This window comes from Carlito syrichta, unplaced genomic scaffold (assembly GCF_000164805.1).
Source record: "Carlito syrichta isolate Samal-C Ts95f unplaced genomic scaffold, Tarsius_syrichta-2.0.1 Scaffold305660, whole genome shotgun sequence".
NCBI classification, from domain to species: domain Eukaryota; kingdom Metazoa; phylum Chordata; class Mammalia; order Primates; family Tarsiidae; genus Carlito; species Carlito syrichta.
The window spans coordinates 1,352,365-1,377,411 of record NW_007249756.1 but is presented as its reverse complement, the minus strand read 5'-3'; the positions used below and the strand labels follow the sequence as shown (position 1 = coordinate 1,377,411).

Here is a 25,047-nt window from a genome sequence, read left to right as displayed (position 1 = left end):
CAGGCAATCCACTCACCTCAGCCTCCCAAAGGCGCGGGATTACAGGCTGAGCCACCGAGCCCGGCTTTACAATTTTACTACTAATGTTCTAATCTCTTTAATCCTTGTTCCCAGAGATTGGATTCTAAATCTTTATACAAAATTCTCAATATAATATAGTGAGGAGCTTTGTTCATAAAATAATGCTATCCTGGAAGTTGTCATCAAATTACTTAAACAATCTAGAAGAGAAAAAGAAAGGAAAATGATAAAAAGAGGAGGGAGAAAATTGTGAACAAAAGAATCTGAAATGCAAAAATAAAGAAACAAAATCTGGTAAGAGTGGGAAGGATGGAAAATAATAGAAAGGAAAAGTATAGTAACATGCAAAACAAATAAAACACTTTTTATGAGAAAAAGAATCAGGAAAAAAGAGGTGATGTGATATAAAAAGGAAACAAGTACTGGCGACTGAGTAAATAATGAAGGGAAATATTTAAGAGAAAAATCACAGCAGTGGATTATTGAGTAAGCTAGAGAGGAAGGAGAGCAAAGAGTGTATAGGAGGAGTAGAATAGGAGAGACAGAGGTTGGATTTCATGTTCAGTGATGTTATCATAGGACACTACACTAATTCATTCTTACAGCCTTTTATGCCTGAAAATCTGACCGGAAATTGAGGCTTAACTAAGTAATGCTATAGGAAATCAAGGTGCACAAAAGTCTAGCAGGAAGAAATGGCTCTGTTTAACTTTGGTGCTCTGTAGCGGTTAAACAAATTATCCTAGCTGTGTTCTTTTCCCCTTCATATGCTCTCTATTGCTGTCATTTGACAGCAACAACCATCTGTCCAGCACTTTAAGGTTTACAAGACACTTTCACATTCCTATCTTATTTGCACATCAAAATTCCCCCAGAAAGTTCTTATTATGTTTTATTACTTTAGCAGGAAAATCTGAGCCCCCAAAATGTTTGATTTGTCTAGCTGCTCAGTGGCAGGACTAAGACACAACATGGGATCTCCTGAATCCAACTCTAAGTCAACTGGTCTCACTCTGGACCACACTGAACTTCCAAAGACTAGGGTTGGGCTGGTGAGAATGGTGATGAGGGGGGCAATGGAGAACCAGTTATTGAAAAGCAACTAATTTGTCACATGTACCTTGGTAATTAAAGAAACCTCTGGCCTTTTTTTCATTGTTGGATGGAATGACTGTTCCAATGAAGAAGTTTGCAATAGCAATGAGAAGAATGACCAGAAGAATCACTTGAGCCTGGAATGGCAAAGTAAAAGGAGACCACATTAGATTTATTTAGCTTTTTACATATTATGAAAGTTATGATTATACATTGGAGAAAGACTCTATCTCATTATTTTAGTTCAGACTTTGCTACCCAGAGTAGGTAATAAATGCATCTCTATAGAATGGCATCTCAATGAGCCTTATTCTTCCTGGATGTAGACACTACATTTTCATTGGAAGCATGTGTTTGGACACTTGAAGGTGACATTTCAAGAACATTCCAAGTAGCAGGTGAGTAACTCCTACAGTAATGTAAATGGAGCTAAAAGTTTTAACACTGATAGATGAGTTTTTTTCCAGGGAGAGCACCTACAGTTTCTTGCTTTTCCCAGTGCTAACTGCAGAAGGAGTTTGAGCACACAGAATGATACGTAGAATACCTGTGATGCCCAGGGCACTTGATATCAGGCTGCCGCTGTGTGCTCAGTACAAGCAATCTGCAAGGTAGACTGGCCAGATGGTCTTCCAATATTTCAAGGCTTTTATGACTTGGTGTTATCATATGGTATTTCCTTTACCTGGGATATACTTCACTCTATTCTTTGCTTACAGTATTTTCTTCTTCTCGTCCTTTAAGTCTGTTATCTCCTCAGAGAGGCCTTTCTTGACCACTTAATCTAAATAATAACACCTATATGTTCACTGAGGACTTACAATAGAACAGGTGTAGTTTTAACTTCACCTGCATATGTTTATTTAGGTAGATAATACCACTAACAAGCTAACAACCCTATGATATAGGTAATATTATTATCACCAGTTTAAAGATAAAGAAACTGAGGCACAGAGAGTTTAAATAATTTACTGAAGGTCACAGAGATATAAACCAGATCTAAATCCAGGTACTCTGACTATAGAACTGGGGCTTTAAATACTAGCTTTGACAACCATTAAATTTCACTGCTCCCCTGGGAGTAAAGTAGTTTACAGTAGACTTCCCCTTGTTTTTGTTTTGTTTCTTTCTCAGTATTCTGTTTATTTTCTTTACAGCACTTTCTATAATTTATCATTTTAAATTTATTCATTCACTTGTTTATTACTCATATATCCACAGACCATATATTGAACTAGGGCAGGGATTGCCTGTTTTGGTCAAAACTGAACACCTAGTGCCAAGCAGAATGTTCATCACATGGTAGGCACTTAATACATTTTTGTTTAATGTGCAAATGCAAAATCTAAAAAACATCATGTAAGAATGTTTTCTACTGCCTTTTATAGATGGGAGTCTTTGAACATCTTTCCATTTCTTACAACCACTTGAGCTCTAGTTACTTCAACTCCAGGCGCGTAGGAACATTTTCAATTGTATCAATCACGGTAGATTCATAAAGGAGGCAAAAGGTATGCTTACCATTATTCAGAAATTTGCTATCTGTTTTATAACTAGTTAAACTCAGTTGTTTTGTGGTCCTGCAGCATATGATGCCCTCAAAGTTGCTGGTGAAGTACTAAGTTTCAGAAGAGAATGAATGCTTTTGCCTCTAGTACCTTCTCCCAATACACTTGTCATTTCTTTTGGGCTTTAACATCCACAGGCAGCTTAAAAGGCAATACCAGAGTTTGTGATTGAGAGACACAGGCTTCCAGAGTGCATCATTGCTGTGATCATAAGGGGCCTGTGCATGAAGATGGCAGCCACCTCGGTGGCTGTGTCGCTGTGATGACAGCACAAAGAAGGACAAAACACAGGATTGTCACGTGACTTGTGAGTTGAATCATGACTGTCTGGATTTTGTGCTTTGTGGTTTTGGTGTTCCACATAGCACTAACCTGATCCTTTCACCATAGTAAATAATAACAGCAATTCTTTCTGAGTTTGGGGTTCCTCCTATTCCTGAAATTTTTTTCAGGACCTGACCAGATGATGTTGATAATATCATTTTTGAGAAATTCACCTTTGCTTCCCATTCCATTCCAGCTACTGAAATTCCTAAAAGAATCACCACCGTGATAGAGCCTATAATCCGGATGTCATTGGTTGGATCCACCATCATTGAGTCGCTCTCCTGGGGGTGTGAAATATTAAATGGTTAGAGATACAGCTTTTTGCAAGTGTGTCTCACTGTAGCTTTTTTTTTTTTTAAGTCAGAGTCTCACTCTGTTGCCCAGGTTGGAATGCAGTGGCATGCTCATGGCCACCGCAGCCTCAACCTGTTGCACTCAGGCGATCCTTCCGCCTCAGCCTTCCAAGTAACTGCAACTACAGGTGCACGCCAACACACCTTGCTAATTTTTAAAAATTTATTTATGGTAGAGACGAGGTCTGGCCAGGTTGCCCAGGCTTGTGTCAAAACCCTGGACTCAGACAATCCTCTAGCTTCCACTTCCCAAAGTGCTGGGATTACAGGTGTGAGCCACTGCTCCTGGTGCTTATTATAGCATTTAACAGTAAAAAGAAATATTGTGTACTAACACCTGGGGCCATTTAGGATAATAGCAAATTGAAACATTCAAAATTTGAGAAGTTAAAGAACCTAGCGTTAATTTTTTTTTCTGTGGAAATAGACCTTTGATAGCTAAGGTTAGGAGTTAGAAGTTTTAGAGATTCTTTCTAGTCATAGTTTTGGAAGCTATTGTAGCACTCAGTAAAAGTGTGTGTACATATACAAGTTTTGTTTTGCTTCAGAAGAATGAGCACTCACTTTTGCATATTAGAGGAAATCTAGAAAAATAAAAATGGTTTTACAATGTGAATGCTGGAAATTAAGTGCTATTCAATTTAAGAACAGACCACAAAAACCTGATAATACAGCTCTTGAAGATAATATAAATTTATAACTTATAAGCTTATTTATTTATCTAATTTTAAAATAGTTGCACTTTTACCAATTGAATTCAGTGAATACCTTCACTAGCATGAAGAAAGGACTAGAAGTTAGTTGGTATACCAGTTAGTTAATGTGCTTGAGCATGCACCACCCTAGACTGGCCACCTACCTAGAAAATGCCTAGTTTTCTGCAGTGAGTTATTTTAATGTTTAAACTTTCTTTCCCTTTGGAGCTCTATAACCATAATCATAGTATTGCTTCTGATAGTAATATCCATTATTTTACACACTATTTCACTTGATCTATACCACACTTCTGTGAAATACATTTAACAGAATTATAACCCATATTATAGATTTGGAAAACAAGGTTCAGATGAATCAAGGAGCTGATGCAATGTCTCTCAGCTGGCAAATGTGAGCGCCTGGACTTCAAGCCAAATCTTCTGATGCCAAGCCCAGGCTCCTTCCACTATATCCAACTTTTTTCCTTTCATCTGGCTATACTAATAGCCCCTAGTGCCCTGGAAAAGCAAACTAATGGAATTATCTTGCTTGGCTAAAGAAAAGAAAAGCTTTTAATTACCTTAAGAAGATCTACCACAGTCTCAGCAAATCCCACCACATACATAGCAACAGCCACTGCATTGGCAAAAGCAAAGATCAAGCCTATTGACCCACCGAACTCGGGGCCTAAACTTCTGGAAATGAGGTAGTAGGCCCCACCTGAAACAAGAAATGAACACACTTTACATGGAGGAACTGCTTGTTTATAAGACCAGATAATTTTGAACATCTGAGAGCATTTGAAATGTGAATTAATCTAATAAAAATATGATAACATTCTAATAATTTTAGGAATTTTGTATCACCCTAATGAAAAATAGCCCTTCTTGGTACTCTGTACATCATCTATAATAGCAGTATCCTAACCATAAAATCCAATTGATTAAAACCTAAATGTAAAAGATAAGCTACAAATGAAAACACAGCAAACTTTACACAAAAATTATTTGTATTTAAGCAATATTGAAATGTTCAATGAATAATGCAACTGAAGTAAAATTTTCTATCAAAAAGTTTTCAGGAGTAGGAAAGCCTGGATAGAAAATGAAGTGGGTGAAGTTTATCTTCTAACTTCCTTTCTGTTGCATATACAATTTTATATATTTATATTTCATACCTTTTACATAGATACACTTTCCTGGTACATATTCACTGCATAAAATATGTGTCTAGTGCTAGGTACTATCCATTCCATAAGTGAGGCTTGGTTTTCTATGGTTTTAGTTCAAGAAGGCATGATTATTACCAAGTAGTCATATATGCATAGGGGTAGCAAGTGGAAGAAAAGTAGGGAGGGCCTTGGAACAATTCCTTCTCTCTTGGACATTGAAAAAATAGTTCTAGACAAGGCTGTGTACATCTGTGCATATGAAAGACTGAACTAGATTGGCCAATGGCCTAGGAAGTCCCTAGAGCAGGTTACTGAAAGTAGATAGGACTAGATGTTAAGAGGCCTGATTATCACAGACCACAGTAAATTAGTGACTCCTAATACTGAGGTGGTTTTGGAGGCAGAGGGATTTGGCATGAGAATGACATTAAATGAGACACCTAAAAACAAAACAAAATGACTTTTTGCTGATTAAAATTTTTCTTTCACTATAGAAACTCTTTTAGCTTCATGAATCACTGAGGTGGTTTTGGAGGCAGAGGGATTTGGCATGAGAATGACATTAAATGAGACATCTAAAAACAAAACAAAATGACTTTTTGCTGATTAAAATTTTTCTTTCACTATAGAAACTCTTTTAGCTTCATGAATCAAAGTCCTCTCTAAAAGTGCAACATATTCTCTAGGTGGAGCAAATCCCCATTATTTCCTTTACACAGATTACATTCAACAGCTTTGCTAGCCAGGGACCTAGGTAGGGTTGATCAAAATGAGGGACAGGCAGGGTTGGTCAAAATGAGAGACAGGCGTGAAAGTGTGTTATGTGTCAGATAGTGTTTTAGAAGGCCCTGAGTGGGGAGATCTGATGAGGGACCTAAGTAGAGAACCAGAGAAAGCAAAAGGGAAGGGTAGGGGGACGAAGGGAAATGAGAAGAGCAATAAACTTCATCCCATTTATTTTCTGCATAGGCCTACATGCTCCTAGATGATTTGAAAGTAATTCCTTATTTTTTTCTTTCCTTTTGATGATATTCCCTTGCCTATTGGCCACTGGGAACATAATGTTTGGGCTGAATCCTGAGTCCCAGGTGCAGGAGTGGTTTACTGAGTAGGAATCGTCAGCATTATGGACTGGGGCACTGCAGAAGACCCATGCTGAGGATACTTGGGAGAGAGCCAGAGAGGTTCATCCAATGTACAAAGGAACCATATATTTTACTGTAATAGTCCATGACTTCTTACTAGACACATAGTTACTCTCCACTTTATAAACATGTTTCATCACAAGAAATAGGTGAAATAAATATTTCCTGGAGATATTCTAACTTTATAGAAATATTTTTGAGAAAAAAATTTGCCTTGATCTTTAAATTTTGGGTTACTTTGTTTCATTTTTTAAAAGATGTTGGAGACTAATTAGCAAATTCAAATTTCACTTCCGATATTAAATCAGCTTCAGAAATGATTAGTCACCAAACCTGTAGTCATAAGTAAATTAATGGACTTACCTCCTCTTACTACTCCATTTGTACAAATAGCAGACATAGAAATACCTGTGAGTGTCGTCACTACCACACTCAGGCCAATGATGATGACTCCAAGACCTGCAAAATCCCCCAAGAAAAGTGTTTGGCTCCAGTACTGAAAGAGGTCACCAGTACTTCAGAAGTCAGTGGTCTGAATCTTGCCACAGAAGGATCAATCTTCCTATGAAGACCTGAAATGTTCTAAAAGATCTCTTTCCACAAGGGCGTAGGAAATACCTGAAATGTACTAAACTTTAAAACTGAAGCCATATGCAGGAGTTGTTTTCCAAGAAACATCAGCAAGAGATATGCAGACTGGCCTGAAAAATAAAATGTTTAACCAAGAAATGTGCACTTCTGTAAGGCATGACCTGCAATGTGCCAGAGAGAACCGTTAGAAAAGAAATCAATGTAGACCTGGACTATACTCACCGCACCTTACATTTTCTTCTTCATCTGGCTCCTCCAAAAGGCTAGCCAGTCTTTAAGAATATTTGGCTACTTCCTTGATCCCATCACAAAAGTATATAAAAATGTTTGCCTACCCGTAGCAAATGATGAGGGCATTAGATATCTTAAAGATTTTACCTCCACGGACAAACCCGTTAGTTGCTATTGCAGAAGTTGACAACCCAGTAATAGAAGTTACCATGGTGGAAAGAAGAATTATGAGAACTCCAAGACCTGTTAGCAATGAAAGATAAAAGATAATACATTTTACTTTTTTTCCTTGGATTCCCTATCGCTGCAAACTATACTGCCTTTAAGTTTTCGGGTCCATGCCTCAGATCCCAATGGAGTTTCTTTGTGCTAAGGAGAAACTGGTATGCTTGGCATAAAGATGAAGTCAGAGAACGGCTCATTTTGATGAAGGATGGTTTCCAAAAGTAAACACAATCTAAAATGTAGCCTTGAAAAGGAAAAGTTGACTTAATGCTGATGTCCTGGGAGAGGATATACCTTGGCTGTGAAAAGAGAAAACATGACATTTAACCTTCTTTCTTGCTTGAAAGGAACCTGAATGAGAAAGTTGGGGGTTTGACAAAGGTTAACCTTTCCCATTTTTCTTGCATCCTTTTGCCTGGGGGAGGAAGAGTAAAAATAAACCAACTTGCATTACCTTTGAAAACACTCCAGAAAGGTCAGTGGTGAACTAATAGAGCCTGTGTTGCCTTTACCTTACAAATGATCGTACAGGTCACAAGTTTAATTACCTCCTCTGACATATCCATTTGTGACAATAGCAGAGGTGGATAAACCAGTGATACCAGTCACTGTCACGGCTAAGCCGATGATAATCACACCAAGACCTCAGTTGAGAGAGGAAAAATAAAGGCATTAAATGGTGGAACAATCCATTTGATTATTTACATAAAAGCAAGTAAGTTTAGGGTAATCACCAAAGTACCACATTTGAGTTTAACAAGTTGGCCAGAAAATCACCAGAGAATAAACGCTGAGCTTTGAATTTTTCTGCCTGTGGTAGCTCAAGTTCCAAGAACATCAAGGGCTAAAATGGGCAGTGCTAAGCTGTATACAACAGCACAGCTATGACTGATCATGACTTGATTTGAACCCCATTTAAAAAAATTTGAGACGAGGTCTCAGTATGTTGCCCAGGTTGTCCTTGAAGTCCTGGGCTCAAGTAATCCTCCCATTTCAGCCTCTTGAGTAGCTGGAACTACAGGCACACACCACCACACCTGGCAGAGCCCTATTTTTGATAAAGTTTTAAGCACCTATAAACATAATGACTTGTCTACAATTCCAAGCTGTCACTATAACTAGAGATTAAATGTTCAGCTTTCCAGGTAACTGTCATTTTATGGACATTTGGTCATGTAGAGCTGGAAAATTAAATACAGTATAGCAAATTATTCATCTGATAGATGGATAAAGTAGAAAGAATCGAATTAAACTACATTACTTTATTGGTTTTGTAACCTCTGGCATATTACTTATTTTCTAAATCAGTAATGGCAATGAAATTAAAAAGAATGCATGTGTAAGGTAGCTACTGTAGTGCATAGCACACAGTACAATCAGTGTTACTGCTTTATGAGCATATCCTCAATAGTCATAATAGCTATTTTTGTTTAAAAGCCTACTATAAATCCAGTTATGTGACAGACAGTGTGAAAGATGTAAGGAACACACAAAATGGAATTTAAAAAGTTACCTTCAAGAGTCTTATGGTTCAGAAGGTCAATGATTATAAGAAAAGGGAGAAAGTGATAGAGGCCAGAATTCAAGGAAGGCATGACTGCTTTCAGCATCAAGAAACACACAGCCAGGAGGATACTGAAGGGTTGCAGAATATTCCAGGAGATACCACTTGGGCAAAAGGATTATTTTGAGCTGAAGGTGATTGAAAAGAAGAAGATACATAAAAAGCTCTTGATCTCCTAAAAGCAGGACATAAATTTATAAATGTATCTCACCCTCTCTACCAGGAAGAACAGAAACTAATCACCAGAGACAACTTTAGACCCTTATCAGCCTGAAAAAGGCAACATAGGAATCTACACAAGTCTTACTGACTAGCCCTTATCATTTCTTAGTTTTCCAATTGATTTACCTTCCCACAACTTGCCACCCTGAGAGTGAAAAGTCATTTTCCATTGTCTTGTCACCTCTCTACAATTTTATTTTTTGTTAAGATGATATATAAGCCCATGTTCTAAACACACCTTTGAGTCACTCATCACTGAGTGTTTCCATGTTTATGCATCATGCTCATGTTAAGAAATTTTTTCTTGTTTTCTCTGTTGATCTGATTTTGCCAGTCTAAATTATAATGAACCTAAGGTGAGTAGAGGGTCAGAGTGTTTTCTCCCCTTTAATATGCTCTCCAAGGAAGGCTGACACAGAATTCAGGGGAAGGTTATGGGGTCCCAGCCAGTAAACTCACCCTGGCTCCACCCAGAATGCTCTGGTCTGGACTGTTTGGTATACTCCGCTACATAGAGTGAATATTTCATAGTTGTTGTTGGCAGGCTCTCTTGTCCCAGGGATGGTTAGAAGGGTAGTTGGCCAAGAGAGGATGCGATTTCTCTGGACATATTCCAAGAGAAGGGGAAGGGAAGGGAGGTTAAGGGCAACAATGCAAATCAGGTTCTAGAGTCTGGCTTCTTTGATGTTCCTGGCCATACACACCTCCAGCAGGAGTCTCTAGGCTACTTTCCAGGTTAAAGAGCAGTGGGAAGAAGCTAACTGTGGGCACAAGCTACAAACTGGGTGATATTGCTTTGGCACCTATAGACTCTCAAAAGCTAGTGACTGTAAGAAATAGTGTTGCACTAAATCTTTGTCAATTACAGGGATGCTGCGGTGAACATCACCTTTGTATCTCTATGTGGCTTCAGGTCCTTGTGCCAGTAAAGGTGACTTATTTGCACTTGTTTTGCTCTTGATGTTGTTTTCAGTAAGTTTGATATCAAATATTTACAATATTACAGAACCATATATTTGCATTTCATGACATTAAGCCTACTCTGGCTTTATTATTTTCCCACTGTTATATTCCCTTTACCTCTTTACTTTCTCAACAATTTTTTATTAATCCTTTCATATTGTAAATATCTCTGTAAACCACTGAAATATTGGGACCAAGTTTTAACAGCGAGAGATGGGCTTCTCACTCATAATCAAACAAAATCCTAGGGTAGGGTAGATGCCAGCTTGGAGAACATTTAGTTCATTGTTTTCTGAAAGTATAGTCCTTGAACTACTTGCTTTAGGAAATGCCTGAGGTGTTTATTAAAAATTCCCAGATCTATTGAGTTGGGATCTTTAAAAGTGGATCTCAGATTTCTGCAGTTTCCTAATCTAACTTCCCGGACAATTCTTATGTACCCTACAGTATGACTAAACTACCCTCAGCCTATCTCAACTTCTGTCTGACTATTCTTTAGTTTTATCTTCACATAATTGATTGGGAAAGAATTAACCTGCTCCCTAATTTTTAGAAGAAAAAGTAAAACTCACGGACTATAAGAGATTTACTTCAGGTCATACCTGCTTTTCACACACAATTTTCCTGCTTGCTGGTTAATTTTTTTGAAAACCATCTTACCCCAGACAAGGTCTCCAAGAAAGAGAAAATTCACTAGACAGCCTTACCAGCTCATTCTACCACTTGCTTTTGGGAATAAGAGAGCCCAAATTCATAGCCCCAGAATGGTTAGTTACCCAAGGAGCGACGGGAGCTACTGTTACTCCTGGCTCTAGATTCTTTCTGGGTTTATTCCCAGGTATTGGGCTTGAAAATATATTCTGATTTCTTCCCCAAACTACCCCTACTTCTCCAAGCAAGATGAAAATACTCGTATTTGTTTATTTTCTTTCCTAATAAAGGAAACCCAAATGGAACCCAGATGATGACGGAACTAATTTAACTTTAGGTTCACAGAAAAGGCCATTAAAACTGAGTAAGGTTGATACTAAGTCTCTACTACTCACTGAAGTCTCTTTTCTGATCATCAAAAAAGAAAAAACAAAAGACAAAAGAAAAACAAAAACCTCCATTCAAAGGAAAACCCATTGAATACTCATTAGGTAGAATTCTACTCTCTTCTAATATATAATTTTATTACTTAAATAAAAATATCCTTATTAAAACAACATTAATGTCTGATAGTGTAATAAACCATTTAGCAGAAGATGGGATTCTTTATATTTTACAATTTTGCAATGAACTTGCAACTGGGTAGACTGTGAAGAGTAATGTAAGATCTGATTAAAGTTCAGATTATTGCCCAAACATAAGGATGTTAAATAAGTTGCATTAAAAAGAATTACTCTTGCCTTTGGCTGTCTCACACCTCCAAACAAAGTAATGTTTCTTGATGATCTCAATAAGTTACTAAACTGCCCTTAAAAACCTAATTTTGCATGAAACCCTGGAGCAAAACCTTGGCAATATTAAGATGCAGATTTTCCATGGAACAGCATATACTTATTTTGGCCCCTGCGGCTGTGAGCATTCATTTGCTATGCATCATAAAACCGGCAAGCAGCCCTTTGTCAGGAACCCAGCAGATGCCAAACATGAAACTGGAAAAACTATGAGAACTGGCTCCAGTTTTTCAATTTACAGCTTAGCCTTTTCTTTTTCGAGTTAGTCTTCTGGTGATTCTGAATATGTTTTGAAGAGCAAAGGCAATAAATAATGACCAACTGCCTTTTAAATTGTGAATTGAGATACCTTCTGGAGTGGTGTCTGAAAGCCCGTTTGAACTTCTATGTTCTTGACACTAAATCTTCCCCCACAAGTAAATTCATCATGTATTTTCCATATATGAACATCATTAATTTTATTACATTAAATCAGAAACTTTGATAAAATTCAAATAGATTTTTCACATAAATTTTACTGATACACTCTCAACAAAAAGGACTTGCTAGAGGAAATAATATTTTCAGTTGGATATAAAACATCAAATAATCACTCTTAAAATAATATCATTGTCATTATTTTCCATCTAGAAAAAATAACATTAGTAATATACATTATCAAAGTCATTTCATCTATCATTTTAAGCTTACAGTAGACAATATTTTATTAGCTTTTTTGTTACTGCTTGTACCTGAAAGTAACACAGTTATTTTCTTTGGAAAATGTTCAACAATTCAGCATTTTTATTAGTCAAGTCACATTTTCACTAGTTTTCCCACAAGTTTTTTTTTTTTGTTCAGTGAAGTTTTGTCAATCATCATGAAAAGGGACACTCTGTGACAAATGAGAAGCAAATGCCCCCAAATATGAATGTTACCTAAAATGCATGTGCATTTATATACCTGTATACCTAAAACTCTTATCAAAAGATAGAAATATGTACTTGAGCATTCACTTATTTGGCAAGCTGGAAAATTCCAGTGTCACAGAGTTAATTCTTCACCTTTCCTCTCTGAAAAACCTTGTCAAAGAAGCAAAGAGAAAGGAGTCCAAGTGTCAATTATTTCTGTGACCTTCATTTCACATTCAGCATTAACTTGTGAAAACAAGTTGCTTATTGAGTTTGTAATTTCCATTGAAAATTATTGAAGAGCAGGGAAAAGTGCTTACCAATTCCAGCTTCTCCAACTATCCAGGAAAGGCGAATGAAGAGCATGACTCCCCAGATATTCAACATGCATCTTACCTGTGGATTGAAGGGATAGTGAAGGAGACATGAAAAGTGATAGTGGGGCAAAGCCCAGTTGGTGTCCGGGCTTGTTAACACTTAATGCACTAGAACGTTGAATGTATAGTTGTCGTTTGTAAATAGAGGAGCTTTCTCACCAGCACACCTTTCACCCATCCGAACTTCACAACACCAGCTTGATCTTCTTTCTTGTTTTCAGCTTGTTCATCTCCAGGCATACCATCACCATTGGCAACCCCGTCAGCTGAACCTGGGGCCACTGCCACATTCTGTATTTTATAGACAGCAAAAATACAGTAGTCAGTCAACAAACAAATGGTTCTGTAAAACGTTCAAAAGGCCAATCAAAACAATTGACATAAAATGTTAGAAGACCAGAAAGAAAATAAAACATATTCTGGTCATTTTAGTAAAATATATTTGCCCTGGGAGGCTGATGGGCTCACTTTATGAGTGATTTTCAGGCATGGCTCAGACAACAGGGGTGCTGGAGGGAACCTGGAAAGTTCTTCCACAAGTGAGAATATTTCCTTTGGTGAAAGTGGTCAGATTTAGATCAATTTAAAACACAGAAGGAACAAAAAGAGAGAAGGGATGCAAGGAAGGAAAGCCAGCCAGAGTGAATGAGGGTCTTTAGCAGTTCGGACCAGAAAGGCAACATTCTTCAGATATACAGTGTATCTGAGCTTCTTTCTATTAGCCTTTCTGTGCTTATTATTTATGTTTGTGGCCCCTCTTTTTTTAGAGGACTACCGTTAAACAATTTTAAAGGTTTAATAATGATGACAAAACTTCTCTGTATTTGCCTTAGAGGATCTTTAAGAGGATCCACTGAAAGAACACACAGACTTTTTTTCTGAAAATATAAAAAAGTAGTCTACAAAACTTTAAATGTACTGGATGACTACAAGAAAGCTATTCCTGTAAGGGAAGTTTTTTTTCAGATTCTACATGCCCTTTTCCTGAAAGTTGTTGAATATGCTAGTTTTATATAGAAGGTGATAAGTCTCATAGCCGAGTACTAGAAAGAATAGTTAGTAGAAATAAGAAGTAAATAGTATAAGTAAGGGTTTAAACTCTTTCATAGTTTTTCCCCCCTGTGACTTAATTTTGAAAAAGACCCTCTTTAGTAGGATAGTCTTGGAGTTCAATGGGGTTTGGGGGGAGGGGCAAAACAGCTCTGAGCTCTGTTTCTTTCAAGTTGACTACCTCTCAACCACTGTTTTCTTTTAAACAAGGCATAAATAATTTCAGATAATTTAGCTTATCTGGTACTTACCTGACTCTTTGGGTAAACTACACCACTTTGAGTTCTGGTAAAAGTTTTCTTTCCTAGGAGGAGTTTTGGAACCATTGGAGAAGTTTCTTGGATTCAGCACTTAATTACCACTATTATAGAATGACAGCATTTTAAGACATCTAAATTGGTTTCAGCCTAGGATATGTTTTGATAGCACCAGAAGTCTTGGACAAGACACTTTTTTCCCCTCTAAGATGGGACTAATATGAAAGAATGATTCATATTTATTATAATGGTTTCATTTTAGCATGATTAACACTCTTGCCCTTGCCATACTCTTGCTTCTTTGGGCTATAGTGTGCCATTAGCATACCTTCCTACTGTTCACTAACCCTAATTTGGGCTATTTACTCCAAGTGACTTCAATTTTCTTCTTCTTCCAGCTTGTTGTTCTCCTTCTCTATGCAAGGATTTTTCCCTAACTTTACTTTCCTGTGAGACTTCGTTCATGATACTGGTGTGACACTTGAATAACTAATGTAGTGCAATGTGAAAGAGTCATTGTGTGACAACTGAATCGATGTTCTATTCAACACTTAATTACCGTGATTATAGAATGATTATTAGCATTCTATATTGTGGGTTACTTTTCCTCAGTAGCAACCAAGAACTTGCCACTTAACAGGCAATCAATAAACAATGCTGAATCCATAAGATGAATTTGAAATTCCCTGATCTCTACTACTTCTTATCCATTCTTGCCTCCTATTTCTTTTTTCCCTATGTGACAGTCCATTTCTTATTGTTTTCTCTATCCACGCCACATTTAAAAAGGGGAATGAATGGATTTAATCCCAAACCATATTATTTAATTATTTTCTGACAGTATTGGGAAAAAACTGAATGACATATTTGAAATTAATAGTTAAAATTTAGTTTTGAATTACCTGAGGAATACATTCATCTTAAGCATCCTCACTCCCTACTTGCACAAGTAATTGAAAGCTAACATCATATATTCATGCCATGGTAAGATATGGATAAGCAAAAGTTCAAAGAACTGGCAGAGCAGCAACTGATGATCTATGCCAGCTACAAATGCAAACCAGGCATGAAATTCAAAAATGTTTAGTAGCTATTTTTTTAATAGTACAAAGAAATTGTGACATAACCTGAGTTTAGATATGAACCCTTAAATTTAAAAAATAGATGTAATTTTGTAGACTATCATATTTCTAATATTTGCAATATAAGCATTAATTAGCAGTAGTTGCAGCCCCAACTTATAGGAAGAATTGAAACACAGAGTTTTAATAATGTACTTTACTAGTAGAATCTACATAAAATATTTTTATTTATACATACAATTAGTATAAAAATATTAGTGAAATATTTTACTTTCTTTTTTTATACTAAGTCTTTGAAATCCAGTGTATATTTTCCACTGACAGAACTTCTCAATTTGGACTAGCCACATTTCAAGTGGTCAATAGCCACATATTGTTGGTGGCTGCTGTACTGGACAGTATAGGTCTATACAATTCAGTCCATTTTAGATGGGTGAAACATTTGAAAGAATTTTACACACATAAGACAGCTAAATGGGGCAAGTATAACTTTCATTTTTATAACTGAAAGATATAGTCAATGAGAAAAAGGAATTGAGAAATGTGTTAAAATTCCATGAATATTGAAGAAATTATTTGGTCCATTTACTTGGCTTGATTTAACAAAAAAAAAATTTAATTGTCAATATTCTAGTTTTTCAAGAACTCATGGCCAGACTGTCAGCAGCTACTCATTCGGGAAGGGGAGAATTTACTTTGCCTAGATTAATTGGCAATCCCATGAGATATAGCCTTAGTCACTTGCCTTTTTAAAGATAGTCTTGGGGGGCTGGGCATGGTGGCTCAAGCCTGTAATCCCAGCACTTTGGGAGGACGAGGCAAGAGAATTGCCTGAGTCCAGGGGTTCAAGACCAGCCTGGGCAACTTGGTGAGACCTCATCTCTATGATAAATAAAAAATTAGCCAGGCGTAGTGGCACATTACTGTAGTGCCAGCTACTTGGAAGACTGAGACAGAAGGATCACCTGAGCCCAGCAGGTTGAGGCTGTGGTGGCTGTGAGTGGGCCACTGCACTCCTGCCTAGGCGACAGAATGAGCCTCTGACTCAAACAACAACACAAAAATAGTCTTGGGAATAAAACTTGTCTTTTCTGATGTAACCTGAATTTGAAGACTTGGTCTGGGAAATTGCTCTGCTATCTGATGAACTCTAATGGTGACTATGACCCTTAAATCTGATTTAATGAGAACATCAATGTATAAAGAAAAAAAATCTTATAAAGTAGGTTAGAGGATAAATAGGGTATTTTAAATTTCCCCTTCAATGAACATTTCTTCCTGGTGGATGCCCTTCCTGCTTACAGTTTAATGGTTCTTCAATTTATCATCAATAAGTCACAAAATGAGGCAAAAATAATATTCTATGAGAGAACAGCAGAGAGTTAGTAAAGCAATCATTTCCTAAATTATTAAAAAATATAGTCAGTGTAAGGTATTCAACTCTCCCTTAGGTAAATATATTCAACCTGCTAGAGTTTCAATGTTTTAAATACATTTATACTGCAGAGGAGGAAAAACTTCCCATGTATACTTCTTTTGTTGGATTTTCTGAAAATTTTATCTTGATGTAATTTACTCTTAAGGCAAAATCATTTTTCTATGTTTGCTGTCTTACTGCTCTGAGATAGCAAAGCAAACCTTGGTTTCACTCTTTAATAAATGCCTCCTTTGTAAGCCAGAACAGTGATTATAAACTCAACTTATTATCAAAGTACTGAGCATAACTTTGGGTGGAGGGTTTGTGGGGACTTGATGGCTATGAGCTACAGGCAGTGGCTTGAAGATCCTAGGCAGGTTCATGTTCTTGAGACCAAAGTCTCAAAGACTAAAAGTTTATGATTGTTGCCTGAAACCAGTATTTTCCTTCATACTTTGAATTAATTTGTCTGTTCACACTCCATTACCATAAATGATGACCCATAACCTTTTATAAATGCATTTTAAATTGTGTCGCTTTAGGGAGTGATTATTTATTTACCAATAGTTTACCTGTGCATTAACGATTCAAAAAAGGCAAAATAATGTATGTTTTTGAAAAGAGAGAAAGAAAGATTATTTGATAAAAGACTTTTTCTCTCCAATTTTGATAAATGAGTGAATCTTCAAACACATGCAGTTTAAGGGCCAAATCCTAATGGTTTCTTTCTGATGATGAAAGATTCAATTATTTTATTTAATATGTAATATTATTTTCCAGACCCTAGAAAAATAACAAATACCCTTCAAGTTAGCATCAAGGCAGAGGAAAATAAATGTATGTATTCTTTAAGTTCCAACTAGATAATCTTTGCTACTTATACATGCTTTCACATTTTGAGCCTTTAATCTCAAGGTGATTGAATTTTCAGACCATTGTTGATAAATAGTTGATAGATATTTAGGTCTAGATGATCCCCCCATCATTTTATTTTATTTTATTTTATTTTATTTTATTTTGAGTTGGAGTCTCACTCCGTCGCCCAGGGTGGAATGCAGTGTCATGCTCATGGCTACCGCAGCCTCGACCTGATGGGCTCAGGTGATCTTTCTGCCTCAGTCTTCCAAGTAACAGAACTATAGGCATGTGCTACCATGCCCACTAATTTTTTTATTTATTGTAGAGATGAGATCTCGCCAAGCTGCTCGGACTCTTCTCGAACCTGTGGGCTCATGCAATTCCCTCACCTCAGCCTCCCAAAGTGCTGGGATTGCAGGCTTGAACCACCGTGCCTGGCCCCCGCCCCATCATTTCAAACTTTCTTTTATAGTTAACATATTCAAACATATGCAAAAGTAGAAAGAATAATATGATAAATCTCATCTACTCGTCACTCAGGCCCAACAATTATCAATATATGGCCAATCTTATTCCGCCTAAGTGCCTCATACCCCTACCACTGAATTATTCAAAAACGAATCCCAATAAGAGTCAGATGATAACAAGGGTACCTGCACAATCAATGTGTGTATACCTAGCCCTGAATTCTACCCCACATCTTTAGAGTTAAAAAATTGACTTGTGTTTTTGATAATTTAGGTCAAAAGTTATCTATGTGCAATAAACTGGCATATAATAAAGAAAACTAAAAAGTTTCTAATATTTCCCAAGTATACCTTTAAGGGAACTCCCACTCTTTTCACCATCTATTATTTGAATTATTTGTAATGGGAAGTTAATTTTTGTATGTTTCTCCTCCACAGATTATTTATATAGTGTGAGCTCCCAGGGGAAATGGCCTTGAATACTAAGAAACTCTAACAAGTAACAGAAAGAATCCTTAACTGCAGCGTTTCACTTCAACAAATATTTTAGGGGTGGCTTCTGGTCACCACTGGCCATTTAAGCATTTATTGCTTCAATTTTAATGTCTATTTTATTTGGCTGTTTTTAGCTTAATGATTATTATTAATTTCACATATTCCCAATTGGAATGTTAAAGTTGCAAACTTGAACTTGGAAATACTTTAGAAAACATTATTTTCTAGAGAAAACATGCACATTTTTGTTCTTTTACAGAAGAAAAGCATATAATACATTGATTTTTATGGCTTAATGTTTGTTAACTACATGTCTTTTATTTCTATCCATAATAATATCATTTTACTTATAATAACATTCTAGAAGGGAGAAGTCAAATCTATTTTGCTCATTTTATACAGCAGCTCTTATAAATAAATGCTTAATAAAAGCATCTGATGATGACAATGGAAATGACTGAGACCTATACTTAGTTCTGTAGAACAAGCAATGTGAACTCTACACAGTCCCCAAAACAAGGAATACAAGGAAAGATATTGTGCTCAGACCATCTTGACTGAGGTGTGACTTTGTCTTTGGTGCCTAAGTTCTATCACTTTCTAAAGTTGTTAAATGAGTGCAGGGAAAGTGCCATGGGAGAGTAGACCGAGGATGGAAAATAGTGATAAAGAGCAAGGTCTCTGGAGCTATGTAGATGTGGGATCAACTTATTAGCCATGTGACCCTGGCTTCTTGACCTTGGAAGTTCTTTAGTTTGCAAGTCCTTATTTTCTCTTCTAAAAGATCACAGCATTTTATAAAACTTTCACCATCTGTAAAATAGCAATAATAATAGTACCTACCTTGAGGAGTTGTTGTGAGGATTGAGTAAACATTTTTTAGGTATGAGCACAACAATTAACACATTAAAATTTATCAGTAAAAAGCTGGTCATTATTATACTGTAGCCAATCTTAATGCTTTTATGTACAAATTATTTTTAGTATTTAAAGCCTAATGACCCAAATATGAAGTCATTCTATTGTTTTTGTTTTGGATCACTTCCTATACAGTTGGCTTCTTTAAGAATAATATTTCTATCTTAATTTTATAATATTTTATAATTTTCATAACAGTTTATTTCAATAGCATCAGAACACTTGGCTTTGATAAACAGGCTATATATTTTCCTGAATCTTTTATTAGTCTACCTTTGTGAAATGCTGAACAACAATGGTGGTTAGTAAGGCTGAAAAGAAGTCGCATTTTGGTTAGTTCTGTAGTTAAGAGGTGGGTTTGAGAAAACGGTCACAAGAATTAGGCTGAATACTGAAAGCTGCATTCTCATTACCAACTAAAGATACTAGATTAATCTTTGCCAGTTGTCAAATAATCATTATATATGTTTTGATATGGAAAACTCTTCAGGATATATTATTTGGTAAAAACAGCGGAGTTCCAGAACAATATGTAAAATATGTTCTGATACAATTGGAAAAAGAATGTAGATGGAAAGTTAGACAGATAAGAATATAGATCTTTATACCTATATGTGTATATTTATATAAGCCTAGAACATTTATGGAAGGATGTACAAGAAACTGTCAGTAATGATTGCCCTGGAGAGAATAACTGAAGATTCGTGTTAGATGAGAAACATTATATATATTATACACATGTATATTTTAACATAATATATAAAATATTTTTATACTAGACTTTTATAAAACATTTTTATACTAGATTTTTTATTTAAGAAGTAAAATATACTTATTAAATATTTTATTACTGTATATTTTACTTTTTAAATAAAAATCTAGTATAAAAATTACCATTATAATCAATAGCCATTTATTGAGTTCCTACCCATTGTAAGCTAAACTTTATATGCATATAAACTAATATTCACAAGCATCTTGCAAGATAAATAGAAATTATGTAGATTGTACAATATTGCAGAGCAAGTAAAGAGCAGTCTTTTCTCCTGCTTTTAATTAGTTTTCAGAAGTCCATAATTTATAGCCACCAGTATAGGCATTTAGCTCATTACCATGAAGAAAATAAAAAGGATTTCTTTGGTTGGGCATGGTGGCTTACACCTATAATCCCAGCACTTTGGGAGGCTGAGGTGAGAGGATTGCCTGAGCCCAGGGGTTTGAGACCAGCCTGGACAACTTGGTGAGACTTCATCTCTACAATAAATCAAGAAAAATTAGCTGGGCTTGGTGGCGCATGCCTATAGTTCTAGCTACTTGGAAGGCTGAGGCAGAAGGATGGCCTGAGTCCAGTAGGTCGAGGCTGTGGTGGCGTGTCACTGCACTTCAGCCTGGGCGACAGAGTAAGACTCCAACTCAAAAAAACAAAAAACAAAAAAACAAAAAAGCTCAATCACTGGAATTACAAATTCTGTCAATATCTATCATAACTAGAATTTCACTTACAGTAGAGACTTTTAAGTCTATTTTTCATTTTACCTAGTAGGACAATCTTGTCATGTAACTTTTTTTCTGCTGTGGAAATTATAACCAGGATTTGTATAAAATACAACTAGTTCTGCCATTCAGTATAAATGTGCCATTGCTTTTTGGCTTTTAAAAGCATTATGATCATGGGTGCAAAAATATTGTCTAGCTTGTACTATGTCAATTACTTCCTATTTTTAAATGATTTAAGTAGACTCTAATATTTACATTTTTGTGCACCAAATGTGTGAAGTACCTGCGTATAATTATGTAATGTTTGTTCTACTGATAATTTCTAGTTGTGATTTGAGGAACTACCATAAAAATGTTGAGGGTCACAAGGAAGTGGCAGCAGAGCTGCATTACATTGCAGATTTTCATCTCTTATCAGAGGGGGAAAAATACAAGAGGAATAGCTGAATCAAATTCACAGCAAGGAAGAAAGAGTAAATTGAAGGCCCAGACTGTTATATGTGGTAAGAGAGGCTGATCCATAAAACTTCAGCAATACTGACTGCAGGAATGTGCACATTATAGATTTCGTGACTGAATCTGAATTCTACTTCCAGTTTGGCTATATAGATATCTCTACATGATTTAATCAAGACGAAATACCCTAAATAAGTGAGGGACAGGTCTATAAAAAAGAATAATTTATTAGTAATTCAAAGTGACTATTCAGGGTATTGGGCTTAAACCTAATTTTTAATAACATTTTATATATTTAATATATTTATATTTTAACATATTTTAATTAATTTCATACATTTGCTATGCCTTTGTGTCTGGGGAAAGAATGCTTTAAGTCAAAGCTAAGTCCTTAGTCTTATTTTATCTCTTCAAAAGTAATATGATATCCCAAACAGCCATCAGATTTGTCAAATGCAACTATAACATTCCTACAGTGTGGTCATTTAGATGGCTTTCTAAACTACTGTTCCTTCAGAGTCTTTCTTTCTCTCTTTACTGAAAGATTTATATAATCCATGGCTTTAGAAATTATAAATAAGCTACTTTTCTCTCTCTAGAATGTCAGTCCCAAGGACAGTGTGAATTTATTTCATTTCCTTTTTAATGAAGTTAAAATTCTGTTTTCTTTTTCTTTCTTTCTTTCTCTCTTTTTAAATTTTTTTGTAAATTGGGGAAGTAGATGCTGCCTCATACTTCTAGCAGATTTGGGAAGCCTGGCTATATTGCCTAAATAATGAAAAGGTTAGCCACTTCTGTTGCTTTTGCACTTAAATTTAATTTAGTTATTTTTGTATGCTTAAGTGTGCCGAGAAGTCTTGGGCAAAGTTTGAAAAAGAAAGGGATAAAATGCTGAATCTTATAAATCTATGCTTTCTCTTTAAAGAATGTAAAAAATACCCATGCACACTAAAGGCTAGCACCCACAGTATTAACTACAGAGAACACAAGTGATTTTTTTTTAACAGTTGATATAGAGGCAGTAATATTGAGGTGGAACCAGCTTAATATTCAGTTTGGCATGTTTAACCAAGTGTGAATAGAGTAGACTATAATTGTAAACAAGATACGACATATTGCTAACTTTTAGAGTTAGTTCTTTAGTTCTCTATCCTAAGTCAGTAAACGTGTGTGAAACCCTTTTTGTGCATTTTCTGTGTATTGGGAACTAGAAACAGTTGTGTAAGTAAGATGGATGGTTGGGAACAGACTTCTTTCTTTGACTGTTTCACATTCATAATGTTATGAAAGAGGAGGAAATGACCTGAAGGAACAAATAAGGGAAGATACTTGCCTGTGTCCTTCAGGCTTACCTTGGCGAGTTGCTCGTGAATCTCAAGGAGGCTGGGTCGATTGACCTTGGGTCCACTGATGCTGCCGGTGTTGCGGTAGTACTCTATCTTGGGAACAGCATCCATGGTGTTGTGGCCAAAGGTTTGTAGGTAATATGTGTTTGTGTGAGAATCATAAGCATGAAAACTGGCATCTGTTTTAGCAGTTTCTCCATTTTGGAGGAAATTGTCGTAGCACTCCTGATTCCCAGGCCTAAAGCTGATTCTGAGTCTGTTATGGGCTTCATCCCCAAAAGAGGTTTCTTCGTAATGTGGTGGGTCAGAGTTATCATTCACAGTTGCACTGTTCTCATGGCTCTCATTTATGACATTAACTTGAAAACGATTGGGATTACTGGGCACTGAATCCAGAAATACACTGGAAGAGTTGTTCAGTGACATCTTCCAAAATGGATCTTTTGGGTTGAGATATCTATTTTATGATTGTTAAACAAATCTATATATTTCCTCCTCAAAATAAACACTAATGTGGTTACTTTAGGGAGCTCTTGGCTTTTGTTCTAGATGAGTTCAATAAATAGGTTCTTGATATATTGTCGCCTATGTAATCTTCAGAATATTCTTTAAAGCTGTCATTGAAAAAGAACATTAAACTTGTTTCAAGTAATACAAATACATTTGAGTAGGGGTGGGGCATGAGAGAATAGTTTTCTTTTACAAGACATACAATTTTAAATTCATTTCACTAAAAAGCACCTGTCCAGGGACTTTAATACCTGAGCAATTAAATCCTATAATAAATAACTGGAAACCTGTTTCAGCAAACAGAATTTCCAATAAAGTCATTAAAATGTCACCTGTGTTTGTAGTATTTGATTGGAGTCAGTGCACTTGAATTCAGTATGACTTTAGAAAAGATGTAACACGACCAACTGAGTACAGTGAGAACTGATGAGAATATCCTCAGCTTGAAACAGTTCACTGACAGTACTAAATGCTGAAGCTGCAAACTATCATATTTTCTGATTGATAGGAATGTACATTGATACATAAAATGAAAAAAATCTAAATCTTCTAAAAAATGCTCCTGTTAGTTTATAAAAATCTGTACATGTTCAAGTAATGTATTTGTTCTAGAGATATATTCCTACTTACGCAACAAGTGAAAATTACATTTTAGAATGTGAATTTAAAAAATACATCTCATCAAGATGATGTCTCTGTAAATTATTGGATCTTTTACTATCCTTCAAAATGTTTCATTTGTTCATACCTTTGTATGTATTGTAAATATTATTATGGAACTTTAAAAAATATGAGTGCTTGGAGTAAAGAAATAAGTCATATTCTTTAATAAAGTCTTATGCTATATTTAGGTAAAATAATCATTCTTTACTGACTCCTTTTAATGAAATGGCCTCAATAATTCAGAGGTTTATAATTGACTGTGAGATGATTAGGCTTTATAATAGTTTTCATAATTCCACAGTGTTGGACCACAATGTTGGCCCAACAATTTCTTTAGAATAATATTTTGTACTGATATCTTAAATTTTAGCTTTTCAAAGAAAATTCTAGAAAACTTACATAAATACAAAAAAACCCCACAAAACCTTGCCTCTCTCATGTACTTTATTAAAGATACTTGACAGAAAAAAGTTCTAACTTCAACTCTCAGATAATATTTCCTGGGGAATCTATAAGTGAAGCTGTCATCTTTTAGTTTTTACAAAACATCTCGTTTTTTTTTAGTAGACTTTGGCATTCTCACCTTTACTCCACTCCTCAGAATCTACTTTATGACATATTATTGAGTGCAATTTTTCCCCACCCAGAAATGTTTGACTTACCACCAAGGAGCCTTCTTCTAGGGATGTGTAACCTGCTTCTGCATTACCCAGGAATATATGGAGCACTTAGGTATCAGCCCAGAATCTTAGGTTTCTTTTTATTGGTTAGAATCTTTCTTGAAAGAGATGTCTGTGCAATGATTGGCCTGGATTAGAACTGTAAGCCCCACCTAGTTATTAGCCCTGAGGGGCCTTAAGTACCACATCAACTGGTAACTAGTAGTAAACCATTAATCCTTTTAGACACAAAGTAAAATCCAATTTCTTTAATTCTTAAGGAGAATTGGATTGCTTAACAGCAATCATCCAAAAAAATATGAGCAATTATCCAAAAAAAAAAAGAAAAGAAAATGAGTGTAATTTAGTCTTTTGGGTCTAGAAGAATGGAGTTCCATTGTCTTATTTCAGATGAGTTCTAGTGACCTCCTATTGTTTAGTATGTGTAACCAAAATATAGTTCTCCAGAGAAAATTTCTATATTGAACTAG

At 35.8% G+C, this 25,047-nt stretch overlaps 1 protein-coding gene across 1 annotated transcript; it reads right to left on the bottom strand.

Moving 5' to 3' along the window:
• Nucleotides 1–1,141: 1,141 nt before the first annotated feature.
• SLC12A1 (solute carrier family 12 member 1) lies at nucleotides 1,142–24,589 on the bottom strand (the record flags this gene model as incomplete). The annotated part of the gene is made up of 8 exons (XM_021714536.1): nucleotides 24,560–24,589; nucleotides 22,731–23,338; nucleotides 13,041–13,172; nucleotides 12,825–12,900; nucleotides 7,346–7,441; nucleotides 4,641–4,780; nucleotides 3,182–3,292; nucleotides 1,142–1,253 (listed from the first exon to the last, which is right to left on the bottom strand). Coding segments are annotated over exons 2-8 (1,087 nt in total), but the record flags the coding sequence as incomplete, so codon positions are not given.
• Nucleotides 24,590–25,047: the final 458 nt, after the last annotated feature.